Raw genomic sequence first — 20,439 nt, 5'->3', positions numbered from 1 at the left:
TGAACCTGGGATCTGTTGATACCCAGTACAATATATTGCAATAAAATGTTTTGCAGTACATTGCACATAGGGTTCCTATGTGCAATAGGGATAGACAGGCAGGAAGCCATTGCCATGCCGACTCTGTATCCGGTTTAAAAAAAAAAAAAAACAGTTTCGCCGCGGAGAGCATAAAACGCTCACTGGCGCTCACGGCCGGACACTTTTCAAACCCATTCAAATGAATAGGTTTGAAAACATGCTGGCAGGTTTCCGTCTCCTGTCCAGTTTTGTGCAGGAAACTGAAACCTGCAGAACGGACTCCAGGGCGCAGATGTGAACGAGCCCTTAGTCAGAGTATTTTTTGTAACTCTGGCAGCTGACTCCCTGTCCCGGCTGAGTAATACCTACCGCAGTTGTTATCTATATACTGAGTGCGACCTAATAGTATGTCATAAAGTAGAAAGAGGTTAATAGAAGTACAAATTTATTGATATTTCTGTATTTATGGTGTTGATTATGACATGTATTATGATTTTGGCTACGTATTTAACTTGTAGTGATAGGAGGAGCACTAACAGCTCAGCGATTTGTGCAGGACATACTGTGATCACGTGTTGCCTCTCATGACAAGGTTTCTAAGTGGCATTTTTCAGCAATATAATGTTCACCCAGACACAGCAAGGATTTTCCAGCAATGTCTCTGCTAGATTATAACGCTTCCTTGGCCTGCCTGGTTTATTGTCATTTGAGTATTTGTGGGACCAGCTGGCACGCCAATTTCAACAACTATGCAGGTTTTCCAGGCCCATTTGCAAAATCTGTGGGCAAATGTTTGTCAGCATACCATACTGAATATGCCTCCATGGCCAACTGTATTTCATCTTGTATGTCATTACACTCACACATATACAGTTTTGTTAGTTTCCAACTACTCTTTTTTTAGTGCTTTAATTTTTGTCTATATGTGCTTGAGAATATATTTATAAAAACACATATAAACAAGCATATTTCTCCAAAAAGGGCATTCCTAATTAGATTCAAGCATTGTAAGGCATAGTACTAGTGTTAGATATGTAAAATGACAACAAACTGCTGACCTGTATTACTGGTGCAACATATAAATAATAACAAACAAACAAACAAACAACTTGTAGGATACAGAAGACCACAAACACATTGAAATCAATGGGAAAAATAGACACATCTGATGCAGTAAGAAAAAGGTTCACAGTATAGAAGGCAAATTCAAACTGCTTACCATTGGTGCATATAGAGGTTTAGCTCTAATGATAAGGACTCCGTCAGCAATTGGTTCACAGGTTTTCTCATCGACTGAGAGATGGTAAAGGACCATCTTCAAGGTAACACCGCAAGGTTTCAATTTCAATACCATGAGGATCATCGTTAATCGACTCTGTTTCTGGAACCCTAACCCAAATAAACCTAAAGTGAGTAGCTTCCCGTTTCTGCAAAGAGCACTTAGAATGGACACGGGGTGTCGCCTAAGACTTTCCTTATGGATTACAGTATCTGCTACTATGCTGCAATTCTCTATCACATTCTCCGATATCTGATGGCATATATCATTGAGGCCATTATGAATATGTATGTCAGTGCAGCTAAGAATGAAGGGCCTGCTAACTTCTATTAGCTAATGAGTCATGTGATGTGATATGGAGGAAAGTCCTTGATGCGATAACACTGGTGCTATATTTGCTTCTGTGAATATCTCAAGAACAGTAGGTCCTAGGTCTCCTATAGCTGTTCAGGGGCACTATCACTTATGTGGGCACTATTACCAACGTGAGGATCACCAGTAGACATTACATTGCCTATGTAAGGGGCACAATGGGGATGATGTTATCTTGTAGAAGGCTTAAAATGGTCCTTGGCTGTTAGTGTTGCATCAGTGGGTCACTTAAATAGTCTCACCGATACAGCCTAAATTTACAGACAGGAGCAGCAGCCATGAAAAATGTTGTGAGGAGGTGAGAGCCCAATCTGAACTTTTGCACCAGTTCCCATGAGTCTATAGCTAAGACTTTGCTGCCGTGGACTTGTCAATGCCTAATCCAATGTGATAGAGTTACAGTCTGTAACAAAAATCTTCAATACTAAGGCTGAAAGCAGTAAAATACTTTTGCTGCAATTTCAACAGGAATGTAGCCACAAAAATGACCCCATTTTGTCATCTTTTTTGCAGTGGCTGCTTTCAGACAAATTCTTCACATGTTGATATACCCTTCAAATATAGTCCCACCATGCCTGGATGCTGCAGAAAACCACATGGACATGTAAGTCTCAGCAGTTAATATTTAAATGGCCTACAAGTGCTGAGGGGTATCTTATAATGATGGATAGAGTAACAGCAGTGACAAGATGCCAGGCTAACATGCTGCCATTCATAATTTCCTGTACAGGGCCGCTACCACTCATGAGTTTGTTGGGGATGGTCCTCATCAGTTAAAGGGTTTGTCCCATGTTTCAAAGTTATTTCCTATCCACAGGATAGGCAACACCATCACTTACTGTTCAGTGGGCATCCGAATGATCCTGTCTGATAATGATATCATGAGAAAGGGGTTTCCACTCTACCATCTGAATGGACCAGTAGGTCAAAACAGCTGAGTAGAACACTGGGCTATCTCCAGTCATCTCATAGTGAATAAATGAGCCAGTGCACATACTGTGCTCCATTCAGTTGGGGTAATAGTACCCCTTCTTATAATCAGTGTGGTCTCAGTGGTCATATCTGACTAACCAGAAAGTTATTTATAATATGGTTTGTATTTATAATAAATTACCTTGAGTGAGCTTAGATACCACCACAATTCAGTGCGACATCACAAAATATAGGCTTAGATTAAGTAGCTTATTATTACAAATGCTAGGCTTACTGTATATACAGGTTCACTGTAATGTACAAATACACTGGCTCAGCAGAAACATCAAACCCATCAAAAGCTTAGATACGTTAGCTCAGTCGATAGCGTCACCCATCATAAAAGTTTAGATACATGGACACAGCAGACTTTCCCATCATAGGCTAAGATAACCTGCTTAACAGACAGTATTATCAGTCATAGGCTTGCATAAATAAATGTAGTGATAGATTTGCACACTAACTGAGTAGCACACCATCATGTAAGCCACATATGGATGACCATAATACAATTGTGGTATACAATCCATATTAGGGTCACAAAATCCAATCCTGGCCACAGGTCTGATGACCCAAACTAACAGCATTATAGGAATCTATGTTATTGTAAATCTGGGTCATTAGACCTGCTTTCTGGGCATGATCATATAACAAGGACATATTACAGATATCTGAAAGCAGCCAGTTTCATGAGATTAGATACATGGGCACTGTGACACAGCATCACAAATAATAAGCTTAGATACACTGGCTTACTACCACATCACTTACCCGTTATAGCTAAACCTATGTGAATTATCATGATATTAGATGCAATGGCTTAGCAGACTATATCACACTGCCGTAGAACATAGTACATTGTGCATAGGAGGCTGTGATAAATACTACTGGTCTCAGCTGTCATAGGACAAATGATTCAATAGCACAACATTACACTCATCTGATATGGCTAAACCTATCTGAATCACCATGTGATTACTCTACGTATATGGGCACAGTGATAACTTCGATTAGACAGTGAGTAGTGTGACAATGCTCCGATTACGGTCATTGTCTGGAACCTGGCGGAGTGTCACATCAAAACTGCCAATCACAAGATGGCAGCCCCCATGAGTTGCTTATTTCATAGCATAATGACTGAATTACTGTCATTTTGCTTCCAAAGGTAATTTATTTCATAGTTACTTATATGTACCTCCTGTTACTGTAATATAAAACTTAGTAAGCTAAATTGTAATAGGTCCTTTTTTAATAATCCAAGCACCTAATTAATTTACGTGTTTTTTTTCTACCTGTGGAAATAAACCAGAATATTTCTGTTCACTGACATCGAGAATAAGACATTTCAAACACAAGATATCACCAATAAGTCATAATAATACCACCCTTTAAGTGATGTCAAGTATATTGAACTGCCACCATCGTTTTACAATGATAAATAACGTGCCTTTGTTACTTTTATAGATTTGGCGAAAAACAACTTTGAGGTCTTATGCAAATTAGGCAGTTGGTGCAATGGGGCGGGCCTTTAGCACTATTCTTGCTACTCCTACCATTTCCTGTCTGCGCCACCCAGGCAGGTAAGAGAGTTGATCCTCTCATTGTTATGAGACCAGTGCTACAGGGAACGGAAGACCCAGTGCACCAACTGCTTAATTTACATAAGACATCAAAGTTACTGTATTTGTCCCATCTACAAAAGTGTCATGAAAAACAAAGGTATGTTGTGTATTACTGTAGTTACAGTTGAATAAACTTGGTGGGGGGGTGGGAGATTAGTATACACCCTATAAGTTTACATAGACAGAAAAACCTTTTCATAAAAAAATCTGTTCTGCAGATTTACAACATTTATCAGACTAAGGGAGTGTTCACACTGCCGTCGGTGTCTGACAGGTAGTGTCCGCTTGCTAATGTCCGTTCAAAATCTTGCGCGGACATTAGCAGTGGACACTAGCTGTGTCCGTGACATTTTGTATTGATTTAAATGGAGATCAGGTGCGTTCTTTTACAGTCCGTGTCTGTCCTTAACTGTCCGTTCCCAAAGATGTCCAACTTTTCAAGCGGACAGCAAAAACCTACATGTTGGGTTTTGCTGTCCGCTTGAAAAGTCGGACATCTTTGGGAACGGACAGTTAAGGACAGGCACGGACTGTAAAAGAACGCACTCGATCTCCATTTAAATCAATACAAAATGGTACGGACACAGCTAGTGTCCACTGCTAATGTCCGCGCAAGATTTTGAACGGACATTAGCAAGCGGACACTACCTGTCGGACACCGGTAGTGTGAACGCCCCCTTACAGTAACTGTTTGGTTCAGAGGAAGCAGAACAAAACCTCCTACAGTCAAGTTGTATTCAAACAGAACAGCCAAATTCCTTCCTGACTCCACAGGTTTGTCATATAAAATCGTTCCCCTTATCATAAGAATATTCATTACTATTGTATTATAACTTTACAATGTCATTTATCATTGGATAAACATCCAGGACTAAATGTTAAGCCTCTGTATCTGCCATTATTACCTATTGGTAGTGTATTGTATAGGATACTGTAATGATCTATAAAAGTCCAATACAGCTTTCTTACACGTGTACTGAAGGTTTCTGGTCTTTGTACAGTTCTTTGAAGGAATAAACTATGTGCCACTTTTTAAAATGAACAAGAAATATATTGATATATGTAAATAAGATCACATTTAGGTTACCTTTGTCTCCTAGTTTATGACCACATGAAAAAACAATGAGCAATGAGCAGACTGAAGGTGCTTTTGGCTCTTATTCTACTCTTCTTCATTGTGTATCACATGCTTACCATGAATTTGCAGCACTTGTTTCTTCTGATTTGTTACTGTGGACCGCATAAGAAGACAACAAATCTAAACAAAGCATATTCACCCTCGTACTGTTTTAACCAGATTTCTTATTGCTGGTTGTTCAGACTGGGAGTGTATTAGAAGAGGTCAACCTTACTGTTTGGGTAGTTTAAAACAGTAATGATAATTCTTTTTCAATATTTTTAATGCTTATCCTTATGTAATCCATAGTGGTATCCGTGATCCCATCAAGAATTTAAAAGGGCCAGATCAGAGAACTGGGCACATGAATATTCTTGAGCCTATTGATAAACATATGGAATAAGTCTGTATACCTGGATCAATCATTAAAGTAGTTATACAGGATTAGAAACCATGACTGATTTATCCTGATATTGTTTATATTGGTCACATGGCCATGCAACAATGGACGTGAGGTCGCTTCCTCAGAAGAACAAAGCAATCATGTTTTCTAATCTGTGCAACCCCTTTAAAAATTTTGAATTATGAGCAATGATAAAAGTCAGTATACTTAATTTTGTTAATGAAAAATGGTGAAAAAAAAACAACTCAACTGCTAAGCATACTTTTCTTAATTATTTTACTTTTATTACTGTTGCACCATTTATACAATTACATATATTTTCAATGCATCCATTTTACATCTTCCGTTGTTTTTATGTTTCTTTTATTATTTTGCACTTTTTTTTTTACATTTTAATTAGTTACTTGCTTTCCAATGAGTGTTGTGTTGGTGTCTGTGACATAGAATGGAAGAAAAACTGGAACTGCAAATCAATGCAGACTTTTTTTTTATTATTATTATTCCACTGACCAATAAACAGAACTACAGGTGCACCCAACCACAGACATGCATTAATTCATCATGAAAAATCTAGGTAGACTAAGTAGAATGAGGATGTTGTTACTTCCAAAATATCTGGAGAGGAATAAGAGACAGCTAGAGTAAGTTCTGTTGGAAAAGTTTGGCCGTTATTCACTGCATTAAAAAAAATTGACTGCAAATGAACGCTAAATCCTAAAAAGGTTTGATTGCCTTGGCACAAGCCCTACGGGCAAATTCAAAAACATTTCTCCTGCAATCTTATTGCAGAAGGAAAAACAAAAAAGTATAACTGTATGTGGACTTTCCATTTTGTAGCTGCTGCTCAGATGTAAAAAATAAAAGAAAATGTTGACAAACATCTATATCTAAATCTTTCTTAATTTACTCATTAATTGACAGAGTTGGTGGAATGTGCATTTGTACATTTTCTCCCCCACAAAAATACTATTTGGATTTTTATATCATTTTTGGGCATTACACATACTTATTTCAAATCTAAACCAAGTTTGTTAGTATAGCTGAAAAAAATATAATCAAAAACAAAGAAAACATCATCGCAGGTTGTTTTTAGTGGTTATTTCAAACAGGCTGTCCATTCTTACTCTTGAACTGCTACGGTTTGATCAGAATTAGCTGCTGGGGTTTCAGTAGCTTTAACTTCTTCAGCTGGTCCTGCAGGCTCAGAGGCCTTAGTAGAAGAACTAGGTGCTTCGGGTTCTGGAGACTTCACGGAAGATGGAGCAGCCTCACTGCTAGGTTTTGAGTCTGAAGCTGGAGCGGTCTCAGATTTGGCCTCTGGTGCGGAGGGAGCCTCAGTCTTTTTGGCTTCCCCATCCTCTTTGCTCTTGTCATCTACTTTACTTGGTGCTGGTGCTTCTGAAGGCTGGGAAGTTTTTGCTTCAGTGGTAGGTTCAGAGGCTTTAGTGCCTTCACTATTGGCAGCTGGAGCAGGAGATGCAGCAGTTGATTCCTCTTGGTTGGTTACAGGAGGTTCAGCATTCTGAGGTTCCACCTTAGCTTCAGCGGATGCTTCTGTCTTCTCAGATTCCGTTTTTTGTACTGCATCCTTATGTGTTGCATCCTTCTCTGCTTCTGTGACCTCCGTTTTGTTTTCTGCAGCCTGTGGTTCCTTGTCATTTTTCTCTTCTTTATTTTCTTTTGCATCAGCATTTTCTACAGGTTGAGTCTCCTCACTAGTTTTAGTTGCCCCTTCTTCCTCTGTGTTTGCTCCATCTGCCTTTTTGTCTTTATCTTTTGATTTGTCATCATTTACATTGTATCCCTTCTTCTTCTTGCTCAACTTTCCTCCCATGATTAAAGCCCTGAAATCAAAGAAGACAAAAAACTGTTACTCATTTACTTGGGGAAGGCTTTATAATATACAATAGTATTTAACATTCTTTGGTTCTTCAATATACATATAAGCGGTTCACACTAAAATCACAATGTATAGCTTGTTATTGATCTGGCAGACATAATGCACTAAATTCAGAGAATGTGCTTGGAATGTGCAAGAAGAATGAGACATCTGACATAGTATCTTTAAAAGTTACTTATTATCCTTGTTGATAAGGCCCGATTCACATCTGCGTTTGGGTTTCCTATACGGATAGAAAAGAGGTTACCTGGGAAAACATACAGACTTCATAGACTATAATGGGGTACGTGTGGTTTCCACTCGGTTTTTGCACGAAACATATGGAGAAAAAAGTCCTGCAAGCAGCACTGTTCTCTCTGCAGGCTTTGTGTGTAAACTGAAGGTAACCGTTTTTTTCCCTGAACAGGAACCTGAACGAAGATGTGAACCAGGTCTAAATTGTGTTTGATATTTATCTATTGGCAATATTTAGTTGGGATTTACTTAAAATAAAAGATTTACACAAAGTAAAGCTTTTCATTGATATCAAGAAGAAATGTATAATGCCTAAATGTAGAGTTCTAAGGGAATAGTTATACCAGACTGTCTGATTTTGGCTTCCACACATGAACTCTACCATAGTGTTGATTATTGAGCCCAGAAGCAAATTAAAGTCAAGGTTATGCAATGCTAGCTTTCCCCAAGTTCATCTCCAAAACCAAAAAAAAACTGCAAACTAAAACATATCATAGATATAAAGAAAAAACATCAAAAGTCATCTAACTAAATATGTAAAAGTGTCCTCATTCTGCCACACAAAAACACTAAAGCAATCTTCTACAAAATCCAGGGCTGACTAACTGTCACATTAAATAAGCAACCAAACACAATTTTATAATGTCAAGTGACAGGTAAGTTCAAGCATTATAAACCTGATTTCACTACTGCAAGGGTTACTCTTGCGTAATAAATCCAACAAAATGAAGTAACATTTTATCCACTATTTAACCAATAATTTACATCCTGAGTAGAAGGTATACTACAGTATAGTGCTCTCTCAATTTACAATGTAATTTGTTTCCCAGATAGACACTGCAACTTGAAACCATCGTAAATTGAGACCAAAGCTCTATGGAAAAGTAGTAATTGTTTTCAAAGACCACAAAATATGAAAAATGAAGATTACACAAAAATCATCAGATAACTAATGAAACTGAAATAACTGCTCTCATCTTGTATCCAAAGGGCCTTGCACAAGTAGGGAACTACATAAGTAAATATAGTACTACACTATAGTATAGAGAGGTGCTACTAGCTATTCAATCTGTGCACCATACTAATACAGAAGTTTTACCAGTGAAATGGCCATACTCCGTTGTTAGAACCTCATGCCAAGCATTGTTTGTTGAGACCAGCTAAAATTTACAATAGTCCAGAGAAGACCACTGTATGTTGTAAAGATTGTATCCTCAGGCAATATTAACTTGGGGGTCAACTGTAGAAGGGTTTTGTTGAAGGTTATAGGACTTTAAGCTTTATACAGTATAGTAAGCAAATTATTGTACTGCAGGGACAAATCCTTTCATAGGAAACAGCCATGTTCCAATGTAAAGTGTGCTTTAAGTTTTACAGGAGTTATATGAAATTAGAAAAACAAGGATATTTTCTATTGAAAACAGCATCACTCAATCTCATAAAAATTCTTTAGCGCTGTGGATCGTCCTGTGAGGCCATCATGAGAACAGGGGATATGCAATCCCTGTCTTGTTACCACAGTGAGTGGATGGGTGGCTATGCATTAATAGCTTTCTCCATTCTCTTTGATGGGAGTTCAGAGAAAAGCCAAGCCTCTTTGCTCACTACTGTATACTCAGAACTGCAGCCCACATGATCCTCGTGGTGAAATGCGGAAGCAGAGACAAATTAATTTGCATTTGCCATTCTGTCAGCTTTTAGTCTGTTGTTCTGTTCCTATGATGGATCATAACAACGGACTAGTGGATGTAATAAGAGACATCTTTGATCACTGACAAATGCGAAGGGTCCCCACTGATATGGTGCCAGCTCAGTACCTGATTGGGCATTATATTTATATCCCCCAATATCTGCCGTAATCATACAGTGCATGTTGCAAAGGGGTTAATACCTTTACAAAAGTTTGGATCAACCATCCTTTGACATTCTGGGGGTAGGCGATTGGGACCAACACGAGAGTGTCCATGCAACATTGAGACATCTAAAGGGTTAAAAGTAGAGATGAGCGAGTACTGTTCGGATCAGCTGATCCGAACAGCACGCTCGCATAGAAATGAATGGACGTAGCCAGCATGCGGGGGGTTAAGCGGTCGGCCGCCGTCAAAGCGAAGTACCAGGTGCATCCATTCATTTCTATGGAGTGTACTGTTCGGATCGGCTGATCCGAACAGTACTCGCTCATCTCTAGTTAAAAGCTATGATTGTGAAAGGCACTGATCATGGATGTTAGCGGCAGATGCTTATTGTATAATACAGCCTGTACCTCGCTGGGTATGTAATGGGCACAGCCCCTGAGCCCTCTCCATACCACCATGATATAATAGCATGTCATGTGTTGCAAAGAGGTTAAACTGCTTACCAATGATTTTTATTGGTTGTTATGACCAACAAAGACCTTTTCTCAAAACATTTTTTGAATCTACCCCCTTAACTTGTTACAAAGAATAGGGCTAAATAGAGCTAGAATAATCCTATATACCTAATTATATAGACTATTCACACCAGACGGTGAGGGTAACTGCCGCAAGATCTGCAAGTATCACATATAAATTTTACTGCAGGTCTCAGTCCTCTGCATTGAAAGGGGTTAAATATGTAGTGAAAATCTGCAGTAGTACTTGACAAGCTGCAGATTCCTTAGAATCTCACAGCCCACATGCCTGGTAGAGTAAATTCTGTGAATTTTCTATAAGCAAGTCGACATGGAATATCCAGCGCATTTATGCTTTTTCTACATTTATCCTTAGGCTGAGGCCCTACATGCTGAAATGCAGCTTTTTTTGTTGCAGATTTCACAGTGTTTTTTGAGCCAAAACCAATAGTGACTATAGAAGGAATAGGAATTATACTTTATCTTCTGCTCAATGCACTCCTGGTCTGGGCTCAAACAACTGCAGCAAAATCTGCAACAAAAAAAAAAAAGCTGCTTCTGCAACGTGGGTAAAATGGAACCGATTGAAGTCAATGGGAGCCTTTTTTTTCAGCGCTGATTCTTTACTCGAGTTATTGTGGCAAAATCCACCCCACAAAACTCAGTGTGAATGCACCCTAAGCCTCACTATTCAGTTTCCCTGCAATTTCCTTGTAGCACTGCACACCAATGGAATGAAAATAACTAAGCCGTAATAGGGATACATATTTAGCACCTGCACAACATCAATATTTGACATCCACACTTAAACCATTGTTATTATAATATATATATATATATATATATATATATATATATATATATATATTAGTAATAGGCCAAAGTGAAATTAAGCAATAGGCTCGGGGCCCCTGACCCTTAACTACATTGTGCTATATGATTTCTTATGTGATAGAGGGACATTGGGGTTTTCTTCTGCACCAGGGTCCAGATGGTACTGTACCTCTGCATCCCCCTACAAACACATTCCCTTATAACAATCAGGCATAGCTTTTTAGTCTCAGTGTCTTTATGCTAGGTTCACACTAACATTCAGGTTTCTGCCCTTTGGATCTGATGAGTACCCAAAAGACAGAAACCCTATCCACTTATTAATTGTTTATATGTGGAAACCCACAGACTATAATGGGGTCCACCAGATTTCCGCCTTCTCCTTGCAGGATTTTTCTCCCTGCCAATTTTTAGTGTAATGGGGGATGGAGTTTCATCTGGAGAGTCAAAAGCTAGTGTGAATGTACTGTTTGTTTTTTTAGTAAGAGTTTTGGTAAATAAGAATCTTACAAGGTGGCTTAATTGTTTCAATGTCTATTGAGCAACTCCAAATATTAAATTCTACAGAAAAATGTAAATTGTTCCCAACTATTTCAACATTTCCACTGTTTGTAAGCATTTTACTCTGTGATCAATACTGGAACACATGCAGCTCTAGTAGCAGGACCAGACTTTTAGAAGCACTTAAGAAAATGCTGTTATACAGACAATTCTTCTATTTATGCAGTAAGGAAAGTTACGCAGTGCTAATCACTTATTTCTGGGGATAAAATGAGGTACAGATTACTAAATTATAGCACGGACACAAACATGTGACCTTATGAGTGCCTCGTCTTTCCACGTGATTCTGACCTTATGACCACTGCTGCATGTTAATGATTATCTACCTTTGAATTGACTATATTGTGTGATGGGAAAAAGGAGAAAACACGTAGTCAAGTTGTAAATAAAGATTCCAATAATAAGAGCCACACAGCGAAACATGTGATTCATGTGATAGATTAGGCCAAGGCGGCCTGAGAAATGCCATAGATACTAGTTATAAACACGAAGATGAAGTCAACATCTGTGCAGGAAACATCTGTGCAGGTCTGCTCTGTCTACCAGAACACAGAGCCTTGGATTATAGGATAGTGTTAAAGGGGTTGTTCAGCTTCCAAAAATTATCTGCAAATACATCTACAACAGTGCTAAATAATCACTGTTTCCTTGTGCACCCTTTACTTGACTTTATTTTACTTGAGAGTGTAAGAGCAGGCAGATGCATCATGGGAAATGTAGTTTGTTCACAGATTTGCTGCTTGTAAATAACAGTGATACAAGGAGTCTCAAGCAAAATAAAGTCAAAAACAGATGCACATGGAAACTGTTGAGTATTTAGCACTGCCTTGGATGTATTTCAGGATAATTTTTGGAAGCTGGATAACCCCTTTGATGAATGAACATCGCCCTTCCCATGGTATCTTTGCTGCGTTGTTTCTATTGCTTAGTTCTGGCAGCATACTTGTCTGATGAAGGTCCATGACCGAAACGTCCTGTCCTCTGCAATTCAATTAATAAAGAAAGCTAGCTAGCATCTAACCACTTGGATTGAAGGAAGGTTCATAATCTTCTATGACATATGATTGAATAATGTACTCTGGTGGTGAAGGGATTAAAATTAGAAACAAGAATAGTTTTTTCCATAGCTTGGACAATTACTAGAAATTCTGTCAGATTCAGTGTATACAAGACATGATATATTTGGATGGGGGAAAGTACTGCTATAGGTCATCATTAACATACTCAACTTTTTGTGGGTTGTCTTGTTTAAACAACGTATTTCCAAATGCCTTGAAAGTGAATTCAGAATTTATAGTGTGGGGTTTCCATTTCAGAGAATGGCTACGAAGAGTGCCTCTTGCTCTGGAGGACCTGACACGTTGGTGCATTACATGGAATTTCCATTTGTTTTAAGGTTTAATTTCCCTTGTGGTGGCAGGAAAGCTGAATATGTGCTGCTGGACCACTGACATCAATGCAGATGCAAGCAATAAGTGAATGCTATGAGACAGTAATGGCTAATACAAATATGTATAAAGCCTGATGAAAACGTTCATGTGTTTTTTATATAAAACAAAAGAAAATCTGCAAAGATTATTTCATATGTGCATGAAAAAGTAGCCCATAATGCATTATTATGTGATCTTTATTTAATGCCTGAGGCCTTGCATAGTTTGGTCAGTATTTTGCATCATTATTTGTAAATCATAATTATTACTGGAACATACACAAAGGAAAACAATTGAATAAAATGTCGGACCAGGTCATGATCTAGGAACTGATGAAAACACTGACCAGAATACAAAACGTGTGGGCAGCGGGAGTCTGCATCTTATGAATACATTGGACTCCTAAATTACAGCTCTTGTGCTGCAACAACTAGGACACTCTACTAAAATAAGGGAGTCTGTCACTACATCCTGCTGTACTAAGAGATGGTAAAATGATACTCTTTAAATATCCATTTATAGACCTAAACTGGCTGCCATGGAAGATTGTTCCAGGAGTGGCAATAAAGGCATATTACTAGAGTTACTATTACAAGAATATTCCATCAATGTCAAGTCTACAGAAACCCAATCACCTGCACCAATTGGACCTTGTTGTCATGCCTTAGATGGTCTCAGCAGAGATGACATTCATAAGTTACAAATAATTTACCCCGGTACTACAGTCATATTCCTTAGTTATTATTTTATATACATAAGGAAGATAGAAGTTGATAAAACCTAAATTTCACAATTTCCTTCTGCTTAAAGTTTCAGATTATATTATAGAGGTTTGTTCTGTTTCTCTTGATTTGTCTACAATGAAAAGCCTTTTCTATTTACTCCCTAACACAGTGCTACAGTTTTACCAACCTTATCCTTGTATATTATCTTTAACAATATGTACCATTGTTTTATACCGCTCCAGGGCATGGTACGGACAACTTAAAAATCTCTAAACTGGAAAATAAAACCCAGAATACAGAGAAAGACAACTTTGCAGTGTAAAACATAACGGATATAGTGGAAGGGGGTATTAGTAGGGTTTATTAACCTGTCTACTTTCTTGCAAAAGTAGGTTAAATAATGTACCAGCTTACTAAATCTGGGATTATATCTGATTATTACAAGGATTGTGTAGAACTGTGAAACAACTGTTTACTGTACATCAGCAACCCAAGGCTCTCTAGCTTTTGAGAAACTACCACTCCTAACATGTCCTGATTTCCCAGCAGAACTACTTCTAGATAATTGGTATTTATACATTTTCCCTTTGTTATAATGACTACATCTTCACAACAGGGAACAGTCATTTCTGAACTGAACTGAACAAGGCTTGTATACAGATACAGAACTGAGTGCAATCCGGCTTGCCTAGCCTACAGTACAGAGCATACACGTGTATTACATTCCAGATTCACCCTTCCATAACATGTCATTGTCATGACTACAGCACTTTAATACCCATAGCACTGCAGCACCTGTATTACAGTAGAAACCTTAGTTATGATCCACTTTGAAACATGACTTTATTGAACGGGACTATGGAACAGGAATGGCAAGTGCAATAAACAGCTCTTACATAACATACAGATGCAGCAAAGCAATATTGTCCCTCTGTTATCTACTACCAGGGAGGTTGACACAAGTGGAAAATGGCTAGCTTGGTGCTCTGCTTACACATACAGTGTTGGCCAAAAGTATTGGCACCCCTGCAATTCTGTCAGATAATACTCATTTTATTCCAGAAAATGATTGCAATCACAAATTATTTGGTATTATTATCTTCATTTAATTTGTCTTCAATGGAAAACCACAAAAAAAATTGTCAAAAAGCCAAATTAGATATAATTCCACGGCAAACATAAAAAAGGGGGTGGACAAAAGTATTGGCACTGTTTGAAAAATAATGTGATGCTTCTCTAATTTGTGTAATTAACAGCACCTGTTACTTACCAAAAGCACCTAACAGGTGGTGGCAATAACTAAATCACACTTGCAGCCAGTTGAAATGGATTAAAGTTGACTCAACCTCTGTCCTGTGTCCTTGTGTGTACCACATTGAGCATGGAGAAAAGAAAGAAGACCAAAGAACTGTCTGAGGACTTGAGAAGCAAAATTGTGAGGAAGTATGAGCAATCTCAAGGCTACAAGTCCATCCCCAAAGACCTGAATGTTCCTGTGTCTACTGTGCGCAGTGTCATCAAGAAGTCTAAAGCCCATGGCACTATGGCTAGCCTCCCTAGATGTGGATGGAAAAGAAAAATTGACGAGAGATTTCAACGCAAGATTGTGCGGATGATGGATAAAGAACCTCGACTAACATCCAAACAAGTTCAAGCTGTCCTGCAGTCCGTGGATACAGCAGTGTCAACCCGTACTATCCGTCGGCGTCTGAATGAAAGGGGACTATATGGTAGGATATCCAGGAAGACCCCACTTCTTACCCAGAGACATAAAAAAGCCAGGCTGGAGTTTGCCTAAACTTACCTGAGAAAGACAAAAATGTTTTGGAAGAATGTTCTCTGGTCAGATGAGACAAAAGTAGAGCTTTTTGGGAAAAGGCATCAACATAGATTTACAGGAAAAAAAAAAAAAAAAAAAAAAAAAAGGAGGCCTTCAAAGAAAAGAACACGGTCCCTACAGTCAAACATAGCAGAGGTTCCCTGAGGTTTTGGGGTTGCTTTGCTTTGCTGCCTCTGGCCCTGGACTGCTTGACCGTGTGCATGGCATTATGAAGTCTGAAGACTACCAACAAGTTTTGCAGCATAATGTAGGGCCCAGTGTGAGAAAGCTGGGTCTGCCTCAGAGGGTCTTCCAGCAGGACAATGACCCAAAACACAGTTCAAAAAGCACTAGAAAATGGTTTGCAAGAAAGCACTGGAGACTTCTAAAGTGGCCAGCAATGAGTCCAGACCTGAATCCCATAGAACACCTGTGGAGAGATCTCAAAATGGCAGTTTGGAGAAGGCACCCTTCAAATCTCAGGGACCTGGAGCAGTTTGCCAAAGAAGAATTTGTCTAAAATTCCAGCAGAGCACTGAAAAACTCATTGATGGTTACCGGAAGCGGTTGTTCATAGTTATTTTGTCTAAAGGTTGTTCTACCAAGTATTAGGCTGAGGGTGCCAATATTTTTGTCTGGCCCATTTTTGGAGTTTTGTGTAAAATGATCAATGATTTGACTTTTTTTTCCCAATCTCTTTTGTGTTTTTTTTCATTGCAAGCAAAATAAATGAAGATATTAATACCAAAGAGTTTGTGCTTGCAATCATTTTCTGGAAGAAACTGAGTATTATCTGACAGAATTGCAGGGGTGCCAATACTTTTGGCCAACACTGTACCTTCCAGTACTTATTATAAGCAGGAGGAAGAAAGCTTCTAGCAAAAACAGTATCTGCTAGATCACTTCATATTAGATACTATAATGGGATGTTTGGAAAGTGTAGTTCCAGCAACCCAAAACACTTGGAAGGCACAATGTAGCTACAAACATGCAGTAACAGGGCCAAAGAGTTACTGAACCTTTCCACAATACACAGGAACCAGATAGTCGTGTCCTGGAAAGCTAGTTCCTACAAGTGCTAATTTATCTCAATATGGATCGGGCTCTCAAATTATTACTATCTAGTGACTGATCAAGTGGTTACCCGTAGACACCCACGGACCCCATAGACTATGCAGGACTTTTCTGTCCAATGATTTTAGACAGAATCTGAAGCGGAGTCTCCTACTGAGACTCCAACATAGGTGTGCACTAGCCTTAGGTAAACCTGATGTGATCTGTATGATTTTTCATAAAACTAAATATCTTATCATTATAAGCTAATTGTTCCTGGACCATAAGCAATCCTTCCAGTGTATAGGTGAGCACCTGTTATTCATTGTAAATGTTGTTACTCTGGGGCAGTTTACTCTAAAGGTTTCTGGGGAAAAACTCCTGTACCCTGAATACAATGCAAACCTAATGAGGTAGTGGACTTTCTGGCAGATCCCCTAAGTCGATATGTACTAGTCTTATTAGATTGAGAATTTTCATATTCTATGTGACACATCCCCTGAGAGGATTTTCATATTTTTCACTGCTGCTTTATGATATGAATCATTGTTACCAGCCTGCTTCCAAATTAAATACTTAGCTACATGTTTGTTGATCGATAAACAAAGCTTTGGCAAGAGTGAAAGAAACTGACTGTACTCCATTTTTGTACTGTACGTGTTTTCCCCACTACATTATGAAAAGCAAATAATACAACTTTTTTTCATCTGTGTAGTATACGGTGCACTGCTCACAAATCATATTGCACTATTGTCCTCTTCTGTATAGTACAGAGCTTTACTAGTATTAACAAATACAACTCTACATACAGAAGAATTTGCAGCACTGTGTATTATTAAGATTATCCTTTGTATAAGGATCTGCATGACTTGGTTTGTTGTGTAAGCCATGCTAGAACAGGTAGCATTCATGGAGATAGTGGAAATGTTTGTAAGAAGATTGGCTTGTTAATCTTGAGATTTGGTAAATATTTTCACTGACTTTATAGTGAATAGTATGAATAACACTACTGTTCTACTCTGCACAGGTACTGAATACAGGACGAGCGCACATTGTTTTACTTCTGGCTTGTTACCTATGTGAGTAAAGCACCAGCCATGCAGAACGATGTTAAATGTAATGGAGGTATGCTGAAGGCGACAGTCTGTCACCCTGTGTCTTAATGCTAAATGTTCTATGTTAGTTTACACTATAGTAACAACAGTTTCCTTTTATTTGCACAACTGTCTAAATCTAAATATTTTCACACATTTACATCTTTAACCTCAGGAATGTATATGACATTGCCATAGTCACCGTGCACTATTAACTCCCTGCACTGACAAATGCATTGTTTGTAACACTATCAGTGGGAATTATTGATTAGAGTGTCCCTACAGTTCCAGCGTCCCTCCAGCTCTATATAGGTCCAGTGTCCCTCCAGCTCTATACAGGTCCAGTGTCCCTCCAGCTCTATACAGGTCCAGTGTCCCTCCAGCTCTATACAGTTCCAGTGTCCCTCCAGCTCTATACAGTTCCAGTGTCCCTCCAGCTCTATACAGTTCCAGTGTCCCTCCAGCTCTATACAGTTCCAGTGTCCCTCCAGCTCTATACAGTTCCAGTGTCCCTCCAGCTCTATACAGTTCCAGTGTCCCTCCAGCTCTATACAGTTCCAGTGTCCCTCCAGCTCTATACAGTTCCAGTGTCCCTCCAGCTCTATACAGGTCCAGTGTCCCTCCAGCTCTATACAGGTCCAGTGTCCCTCCAGCTCTATACAGTTCCAGTGTCCCTCCAGCTCTATACAGTTCCAGTGTCCCTCCAGCTCTATACAGGTCCAGTGTCTCTCCAGCTCTATACAGGTCCAGTGTCTCTCCAGTTCTATACAGTTCCAGTGTCCCTCCAGCTCTATACAGGTCCAGTGTCTCTCCAGCTCTATACAGGTCCAGTGTCTCTCCAGTTCTATACAGTTCCAGTGTCCCTCCAGCTCTATACAGGTCCAGTGTCCCTCCAGCTCTATACAGGTCCAGTGTCCCTCCAGCTCTATACAGGTCCAGTGTCTCTCCAGTTCTGTACAGTTCCAGTGTCCCTCCAGCTCTATACAGTTCCAGTGTCCCTCCAGTTTCAGTGTTCCTCCAGTTCTATACAGGTCCAGAATACAACCAGTTCTATACAGTTCCAGTGTCCATTCTAGTTAAAAATGCCTGTACATATTAAATTATCACCAGCTAAACCCACTGATTTAGGCGTTCGGTTCCATGTTTAAAAAAAAAGCCATAGCAAAAAACGTACTTTTACAGTACCTGCAAAGTGGATGGAATTGTGGTTAATCCCATTCACACGTTGCATAAAAGTATTTGCAGCAGAAACGTCACAGCATGTCAATTATACCTAAGGGAACACAGGCGTTTTGTGTATAGATATAATAGGGACAGAAAGCTTGTAGAGGAGAACTCTGTGGACTTTCTATGAAAGAGTTGTAGAAAAAATGCAATGGGTTTCTGCCGCAGTTTCTTCCTCAGCACTTTTTGGCTGCAGCTCGCTATGTTGGCCTTAGCCTTAGGCTGGTCTTACACGACCATAATGTAAGTCCGCAAATGTTCCGCAATTGAGGGTTTTCAATTGCGGACACATTATATTCAATGTGGCCTCTTACACCACCGGGTATTTTATCCATGGTGTGGCCGGCCGCAACCGTGGTCCACAATTTATAGGACATGTCCGTAATGGCCGTGAATTGCAGCACTGCACGGACTCGCCCATAGAACTCTATGGGTGGGTGCGACAGGATATGGACATCTGCAGAGCCTATGTTGTCGATCACCAACTAGTGTTGCTGATCAGCAACTTGCGGATCGTACATTCAATACGGTTGAGTAAGACCAGCCTTAGGGTGTATTCGCACGGAGGAAAATGGTGCAGAATTTGGCGTGCAATCCGCCTCAGATTCAGTGCTGAAAAAGCAGCCTCCCATTGTTGACTTCAATGGGTTCCTTTTATCAGGAGACATTGTGAGCAGGTTTTAAAGTTACCAAATACACATTTCTCTGGCACAAAAGCACACATATCCAGGCACCACAAATGTTCCACATTGTCAATTTCCTAACCTGCTTGCCACTTTGATAAAACCTCCACCTGACAAACTTACTATAACTCATGCCAGAAAACTAGCATACAATATACCTGAAATCTACACCAGTCCCAGACAGGCATGGATTGCCAATCTGGCACACAAGACCTCCCAAAGTAGGCCAGAATTATTGGAAAGCTGAGGCAGTGCTTTCCATATTAAAACCAATGCAGTATGCGCCAGGGATTATAAGTGCTCCCATTATCTCTGGATGTGGGGTTACCTTTAGAATAAAAGTACTACCGTATGACATACAGTATTCCTAACACATGTCTTAACCAAATGTGACATTCACACAATAAGCTGATAACGAAATGTCTTAGTAAAACATTGTTAGCAGACTGATAAGATATCCAGTTAGTATGTGAAGTGAAATTTAATCTGTAACAGGATGTGAACTTATCTAAGTATAGGTCTTCATCAATGAAAGCTCTTCAGTGAGCCAACACATTCAAAGGAGAGCGTAAAACATGTTCTATTGTAAATCATTACCAACACAATGGAGCGATTCATATAGTCTCAAGGCTTTGGCAATCCGACATTCCTGGCCAGCCTTTTAGTGGACAAGCAAATTTAATTAGTACTTTGGACACATGAAAAGGCCATGGCACAAACATCAGTGT

The 20,439-nt window shown here is 39.3% G+C and overlaps 1 protein-coding gene across 1 annotated transcript in view; it reads right to left on the bottom strand.

Annotated features, from left to right (window-relative positions):
- Window positions 1–6,048: 6,048 nt before the first annotated feature.
- BASP1 (brain abundant membrane attached signal protein 1) overlaps window positions 6,049–20,439 on the bottom strand; it is a 58,164-nt gene continuing 43,773 nt past the window's right edge. The window contains exon 2 of the mRNA XM_075270985.1: window positions 6,049–7,630. Within this exon, the coding sequence (XP_075127086.1) occupies window positions 6,907–7,620 (714 nt within the window). The 5' untranslated portion in view covers window positions 7,621–7,630 and the 3' untranslated portion in view covers window positions 6,049–6,906. The remainder of the gene's footprint in view (window positions 7,631–20,439) is intronic.

This window comes from Leptodactylus fuscus, chromosome 4 (genome assembly GCF_031893055.1).
Source record: "Leptodactylus fuscus isolate aLepFus1 chromosome 4, aLepFus1.hap2, whole genome shotgun sequence".
In the NCBI taxonomy this organism is placed as follows: domain Eukaryota; kingdom Metazoa; phylum Chordata; class Amphibia; order Anura; family Leptodactylidae; genus Leptodactylus; species Leptodactylus fuscus.
This window is presented reverse-complemented; position numbering and strand designations above follow the sequence as displayed.